General features: G+C 36.0%; 1 protein-coding gene across 1 annotated transcript; it reads left to right on the top strand.

The window, feature by feature from the left end:
• The first annotated feature begins 801 nt into the window (after window positions 1–801).
• Window positions 802–4,537, top strand: LOC141701358 (uncharacterized). The gene is made up of 2 exons (XM_074505031.1): window positions 802–1,183; window positions 4,518–4,537. Exons 1-2 carry the CDS (start codon window positions 802–804, stop codon window positions 4,535–4,537), a joined length of 402 nt encoding a protein of 133 aa, XP_074361132.1.
• The last annotated feature ends 3,556 nt before the right edge of the window (window positions 4,538–8,093 follow it).

An 8,093-nucleotide genomic window follows, 5' to 3' on the forward strand; every position in this document is an offset into this window, starting at 1 on the left:
TATACACACGTCAAGAACAAGAATAAAGCAAAGAAAAACTGATTGATATTATTCCAACTGGTAATTCATAGAAAACGAATACAAGAATATAAATAAGATAGAAACTTCCAAACAACTCACCCTAGAGTTTCTCCTACAATCTCTCCATAATTCCAATCACACACTGACTCTCCTAAATTAATGGAAACAAACTACGACTAATTCTAGAAGCAAATATTACATTGCCATCTAGATTTATTAGATGAAAAGATAGTAACTTGCTTAGATTAATAATCCCAACATAATGATCTCTAATAACACACACTAATGTGTGTTCTTTATCATCATGTAAATAATCAGTAGATAGGTTGTAGATTGTAACTAGTATCAGATACATAAAGTCATGGTTTAATATCGGTAATTCTTCATCTTCTACTTTACATTTCGCATAATCTACATTTGTAATATGGTATCTAAGCACAAGGTTACTTTTCTGCGAGTTCATCTTCTTCGTTGATCTGTGATAGAGTCTTCATCTTTGTCAATTGATGCTGAATAATTGAAGCTGGTCAGTATTCAACAATATATGAATCATCGATTTTTTTCAAATCGGTTAGGTGTTTCTAATCTACTACTTGTTTCGATCTCTATTGATTGTTGATTTCTTGTGACATTTTCATTGTTAAACTCTTTCGATTCTGAATGATTTAAAATCTAAATCTGTGGATTCTTATCGATTGATAGATCTAAACTTGTTAGTGTTAAGTTTGTTAGACATCAGATTCTTTATTGATTTTTTGATAATTTAGAATTGTTTATGAAATGGCGACAACATCGAATAACGAAACCAATAGCAATACTACAGAACCTTCACAAGATCCCGTGTCACCTTACTATATACATCTTTCAGTTAATCCCGGTATGAAACTTGTGTCATTAAAGTTTGATGGATTAAACTATGGAAATTGGAAACGATCAATGTTAATAAGTTTAACAACAAAGAATAAAACTGGATTTGTTGATGGCACAATTGATAAACCGAATATGACCTATGACATCTATAAGGCTTGGGATAGGTGCAACAATATGATGATTTCATGGATTTTAGGAGTTCTTGATGAGGACATAGCAAGGAGTGTGTTGTATTTTGGTACAACTCGAGATATATGGCTAAATCTTGAGGAGAGATATGGACAGTCTTCAGGTACACTTTTCATTACAAGAAGATTTGTATGAAATGAAACAAGGACAATATATCATTTCTACTTACTACACAAAAATGAAGATGATTTGGGATTAGCTTGATGGTGTAAATCCTCTTCCAACTTGTACTTGTACTCACTATACTTGCACCATAAGGGAAAAATAGGTTAAATCTCAAGAAGGAGATTGGTTGAGTTTTTGATGAAGCTAAATCATGGATTTGGAATAATAAGGGGGAGCATACTGATAATGAGTCCATTGCCCTCCATATCTCATGCTTACAGACTCCAGTTCCAGGAAGAGAATCATAAGAAATTGTATCAAGGGACTCCAATTGGTGAAGATGCTATGGCATTTATTGTGAATAATAACAGAAGAAGGTTTCTGGATAGATAAAGATATAGTAAGCAAGGTTTCAATCAGAATGATACTAAGCCTAGAAATAACACACATTTTTGTGATTATTGTAAAGTGACAGGACATAGTATTCAAAGATGATATAAGATACATGGATATCCACCTCATTTCAAATTTGACAGAGAAAAGAGAACTGCTGCCAATGCACATGGAGATAATGAGCTTTCTGTAGTCACAAGCAATGTTAATAATATGAGTTTGACTCTTACTCCATCTCAAGACTCACAACTAATTCAACTTCTGGTAAAGGATAAGAAAAGTGAAGATGCTTCTCATTTAAAATCTACACATGTTGCAGGTAAAATATGTTTACATTCGTCCATAACTAACTGGATAATGGATAGTGGATGTTAAATAATGAATACAACACAGAGGGGGTGAATGTGTTTTGGATTATTTTCAAGCTTTTCGAACTATTATGGAAGTGGTGAACAAAGTAGTCTAATTTGTAGAGATAATATGTTTTAACAGAAATAATAAAATATGCACATGAACACACTATCTTCAAAACTCACTTTATTTTATATTAAAATCAAGTAAGTCTTGCTATAAATTTCTGGGTTCTTTGTTGATAAAGAACTCAGTTTCTTTCTTGAGAGAGTTACAAGAATTTTAGATTTATTTGTTATAACTAAAACAAATCATCCAGTGTTTACTTTATAAAACAATAAAACTGGTTTTACACAACATGCAATAACATGTACTAGACCCTACTTTAAGTTAACTAAAACTTTCTATTTTTGGCTTAGTGTATCTTTGCAAATCGTGCATGTCTGTGACTTTACTTTATAAGTTAATCTTGGCCTTTGATTTTATACTCTTCAAGCTGCTTTTGTAGACTTTTCAAATCAGTGATTGATTTGTCTGTTGATTGATAATCTTGGATATTTAACTGGTCTGCACTTTGTACTTTGAGTTTTACATTGAGATCTCCAGTTTGTTATATAGAGAACTCGACATCTCGATAAGTATAATGGCTTATCGAGATCTCTTATTACTCTATAGTAGTTTTGACTTATCGAAGTCTCTGAGTTCTCTATAAGAGAGTTTGGCTTGTCGAGATCTCTGAATTTCTGCATGAAGAAAAGACTTGTCGATATCTCTGAAATTTACATCCTCAATTTGACTTGTCTATATCTCTAAATTCACTATTGCAGAAATGACTTGTCGATATCTCCAATCTTCACATCTTAAATTTGACTTTTCGATATCCCTGAGATCTCTAATGAGAATTTGACTTGCCGATATCTCCAATCTTCATGTCTTCATTTGACTTGTCGATAAGTCATTCTGGAGTTCTCGAGTGACTTCTCTATAAGAATTAATCTGTGACTTGTAGATTTCTTGACTTAGAATGTTTTTCTTAAAAAAGATTTATTCAACTCCAAGCTTCTTCACATTGTCTCTGAGGCATGATCTTCATGATCTTCTTCCATAGTTTATTCTTAGGCTTGAGACTGTTTACAGAAAAATACTCCAGTTTAATCTATTTACACTTTTACAGACTTAAGTAATACAATACAAAATACAAACTTAGATTATCATACAACTTACTTAGGGCTGTCAATTTTGACTTAGTCTTGTTATGGTAGAGGCATGTCTTGTACAACAATATCCCTCAATTTATGAGAATATTTCTTATCACAAATTCATGCCTGGTAACAAGACTAACCCCAAGCTACAATGAACATAAAACTTTACATAGAAAATTAACAGAAATACAACTTTTATACAATAGGTGATTCCTTGAGTTTGACATGTACATACATCAGACAAATATCTCACCTCCTGTTTCTTTTCTAATGAGGTCCTTTAACTCTACAAGTAGTTCCAGTTCTTCTATTATTGATGTGCCTCTTAAAGCTTCTACAAGTTTGAGTTTGTATGCTAATGAATAATTGTACAAGAAACCAACCCTAATTCTTGAGAATCTGTCAACTTTGATGTTTAGAAATTGTCCATCCTTGGTAATTTTGCTCATCCCCTTTGCCTTGAGATCTTCAGATTTTTGTATAAACATGTTTATCTCCTCATATATACTTCATTTTCCTCTCCTCACTTGCAGCCTTTTCTCTTGCTCTTCTTTCTTCCCCTTCTACCAGCCATTCAACTAAAACAGATCTCCATGCCTTAGTTGCAGAATCCTTGTCCTTTAGTAAGCTTATCACCCTTTTGATTTCTGTGGGTGAAAATGTATCCATTAAGTTTCTGCGAAGAAATGTGAAGGATCCATCATGATAGTAGATTCTTACTTCCATTAGTGTTAAAATCCAAACTCTGACCATTTCTTCAGCTAATTGTTGAAAGTAGTCTTCATCTGAGATGCACCAATTTAGAGGTAGAAAATTACTTTGAATAAAACAATTCTAGATGTCCCTCTCAGTTACTAGTAATTTCTTTGGTTTTCTCCCAACATATTTTTAATGAAGTTTGGTTGGTGGCTTAACCAAAGGTAGGTTTGAGATTTTCTTTAGAGATGTTTGGCTTGAGGTGATTGGTATTTTCAGTAAAGTGTTAGCAGTTTGTTTGTACAAGAATTTAGGCTTTGAGGTTTGAGGTGGTTTAGTATCTAAACTTGTTGGCTTAGAGGGTTGAGCTTGATTGATTTGGATTTTTAGGGTTTGTTGTTGTGGTTCTGAGCCATCTTCCTTCTTCTTTCTTCTTTTCTCTTCTCCTCTTTTCTTATCATCTCTCTTTTTCTCATTCTGCTTCTCCTCTTTCCTACCGGTTGCTCTAGAGGATTGACTTGGATTTGATCCAGAAGGTGGTTTGTCATCTTGCTTCCGCTCATCATCATCCTTGTCATCCTTTAAGTTGTATTGTAGGTTTGGCAACATGGTATCAGCATTCACAAGGTACCTTTCAAGGATTCTGATCAATTCTTCATCTTTAGTTTTCTTATGCTTTTTGCATTTCAGATCAGATTGAAGAGTCATGATCAGCCTCATGTTTCCTCTTACACAGTTCTTCGGAATATTGAAGATTTTGCATCTTTCAGAAAAAGCATCTATCTGAGCCTTCTTGAATTCATATAGAAATTGTGTGTCCTCTGGAATGACTGTATGTACTATGTCAATCACTACATCCAGCTCAGATCCTCTCTATTTTTGAATAGTTGAGAGGGACACCTGTAGACATCTGTACAGTCCATTATCATTCACATTAGCCACAATCCTCTTCTCCAAAAAGTTATTAACTTTGACAATCGCCACTCTAACAAAGTTAATTTGTTGACCAATGCTCTTTTGAAAGTGATGTAGTTGTTCTGGAAAGACACCCTTAAAACTAACAGAAGTTCATTGAATTCTTGATCTTGACAGGGTCCTTTTGAAGCTTTTAGAAGTCTGTCCTTCCCAACCTCTTTAGATAATTGAGCTTTTGAAGAGCTTTGACCAACTTGAGTAGATGATGTCAACTTGCTAATCTCCTTAGATTTACTAGCATCCCTGGATTGTTGAATCCTAGCTTCTATCTCCCCCTTAGTCTTGGGAACAGGCATGAGTAGGGGAGTTGGTATTTCTGGCCTCACAGTCTCAGAAAGTGCAGGCAATGGAATGTTGAGCTTGCCCATGATAGCTCCCAAAGCCACAAAATTTTGCATTTGTAAATGTTTATGGGAGTCCACCAAGGTCTATATATCTGCCTGTTGACTCTGCACTAGAGTAGTGAGAGCTTGCACTTGAGCTGTGAGTGAGTCGTTGGAAGACTGCAAAGTTGAAACTTGTTCTTAAAGAGCTTGAATTTGTAAATTTGTGGATGTATAAGTGGGTTGTGGAGAGCTTGAAGGCACTGAGGACCCAAAGGTTGCTTCCACAACTTCCTTTATTCCTTCCATGAGAAGTGCAGAAGGCTCATATCTACTTTGATGAAGCTGGTTTAACTTGAGCTTTGTGTGATTTGAACTTGTAATTTGTTGTTGAATCACCTCATGAAAAGCTATGAAAGACTGTCTGAGATTTTTGACATCCTTTTCCACAGAAGTCAGATCAAATCTTGCCATTTGGTCAACAAAATGTTAAAATTTTGAACTAATCTTGACTTGAGAAGTTATAATCTCATCCATCTTCTCTCTCACGAGCTTCCTGATCTTGTCTTCATGACCAATCAACTTTAGTTCTAGATCTTTACCAAACAGGTGAAAAGCTTTTAGTTGAGCTTTGTACACTTCATTGATTGTATCATAGACATCTTGTGGAGTCAGGACCTTGGCATTGCTTCCCTGTATGATTACATATTCATCTTAAAACCTAGCCAAGACCTGATCCATCTCCAAAGAAAAGTCCTTAGACAACCAAACATCTACATTTCCATCTTGGTCAGCTTCATTAACTATTTTCTGCTTCTGCTTTTCAAATTCTTCATTATAGGTGAGCAGAATAGCTTGATAGTCTTGGTTGCTCATATCTGAGGTAAGAAGATGTTGTGAGATGTTGGCTAGTCCAGAAATTTGATCAACAAGGAGATCATCTGTAGTTGTTGGTTGAGTTTCAGCTGCTTGTAGCCGTTGGGAGATGATGTGTGGTTGTTGTAGTTGAGAAGTAGAAGGTTGATCTGATGGGTTAGAACCACCTGTGACCAAGGTCACAGTTTGACTCACAGATTGCTATGTGGTTTTGACAGTTTGTTGTTCCTCACTGATGGTGGGAACCTCCTTTTGAATTGGTGGGGAGTTAGCTAGGTTACTTTCATGTACTCTAGCATCAAATTCTTGCTCATTTTGTAGTGAGCTTGCACTTAAATGTGCTAAACTTTCCTCCCCTATAGCAGGATCATTGGAAATTGAACTCCTAGCTTCAATTGTTAGTGCAATTTCAGCTAGGGTTGTGAGGGGAGTTGTTCCTACAACAGGAACCTCCAGTTAAATTGGAGAGGATTTAGATAGCTCCCATTCAGAAGTACTACCTTTAAACCTAACAACATGTGAAGGTTGATTTGCACATGAAGGTGCATTTGTGTCTATCACTGGGTCTTCAGTAAAGACCGATGAAACCCCTATGTTTTTGTTGGTGTCATCAAGGTCTACTCCAGCATGTAGCCTCTCACCAACTAGATGTGATTCCTGGGTGGTGATCATGGTTTCTAGAACCATGTCACTTGAGGTTGAAAACTCTTGAGAACCAGAATCAAAAGTTTCATTGTAGGAAGAATAAATTTGAGATATAAGATGTTGAATATCAGTGTTGAGTATTGGCAGCTCCCCCTGAATAGATGAGGGAGCTTCAAGGGATGTACTATCCTTGTGTGTGTCCTTATTCCTCCTTCTATACATTTGAATTGCTTCAAGTGTTTGTGTAGACTCATTACAGAGTGCACTAGGGAGAGTGCTATTTTCAATAGAGACACCTTGTTGCGAGGATGCCCCTAGAGTCTGTTTTTGTCCCTGTTTTATAACTACATCCTTTTGAGAGGATGCAGAGGTGGCTTGAATGGTCAGTTCAAATTGTTTAGCCTTCTTTGTCTTTTTGACCAAGGGTGACCCAGTTTCTGTCTATTCCTCACCACTCTCATTTATGATTGTCAAGTTTGCCTGCTTTCTCTTCTTTTTACTCACTTCACCCTTTTGAGAGGATGAAGTGGTTGGTTTCCTAGCTTCTAGTGGTATATAAGAAGTGGTCTCAGCTTGGGAAGGACTATGTTGATTATCCTGTGTTTGTACTTCCACAGAGACATGAGCCATAGCTGTACTAGAGTTAACATTGTTTCTCATATCAGGCATAGGATAAGGGTAAGTCTTAAACCTCTCCATCATAAATGGAGTTATTTTAAGACTCACGCTTACCTTATTCTTTGTAGTAAGTGATCCAAATATAATTTTGGACACTTGCTTACAATTGCCTATTTTTGTATTATCTATACCATTAAGTAAATGAATGTCTGAAATTTTATGATTTAAAGTAGACATGATAAACCTAGGAAAGAAGATTTCCTTACCTCTTGCAGCTAGGGGAATTGTGAGCCTATTGGCAAGTTCTTCCAGGATCAATAAATGAACATTCAAGAGTCTGTTGTGGAGTATGGAGAACACCAGCTTCTGCACCACACTTGATATGTTATCATATCCTGTCTTTCTGCAGGTGAAGGACCTCACTATAGAGTCAAACAAGAAAGACCATTCCTTCCTCAGGTTTGTTATGTTCAGACTTACTAGGTTGATTCTTCCACCATAGTTTATGAAATCCATGAACTCAGTTAGCTCATCCTGTGTTAGTACCTCCACCAGATTTTTAGTTGGAAGACCCAAAGCTGCATTTTCATCTAGCTCATTGAACTCTATTTGTTGGCCTCCAATTGAGCAAGTCACCACCATAGATACAGAGTTGTCATGCATATCTGTCCTTACTACAGCTGTTGTCCATAACTCATACAGGTAATCCAGGTACAAGATTGGGTTAGCAGTTAAAGCACCTGCAAGATATGATTCAGACAAAAACTTAACAAACCCTTAAAAGAATCAGGGGCCAGGTTAGCATCAGTGAAATCAAGGTAGTTAGTTC

The sequence above is a fragment of the Apium graveolens genome, unplaced genomic scaffold (genome assembly GCF_009905375.1).
Source record: "Apium graveolens cultivar Ventura unplaced genomic scaffold, ASM990537v1 ctg3774, whole genome shotgun sequence".
NCBI classification, from domain to species: Eukaryota; Viridiplantae; Streptophyta; class Magnoliopsida; order Apiales; family Apiaceae; genus Apium; species Apium graveolens.

What these genes read in the sequence shown, in the direction of transcription:
- LOC141701358 (XM_074505031.1), top strand. Translation starts at nt 802, where the DNA reads ATGGCGACAACATCGAATAACGAAACCAATAGCAATACTACAGAACCT. An exon ending in GAGATATGGACAGTCTTCAG is followed by an intron (nt 1,184 to 4,517) that starts GTACACTTTTCA and finishes TTTGCATTTCAG; the next exon opens with ATCAGATTGAAGAGTCATGA.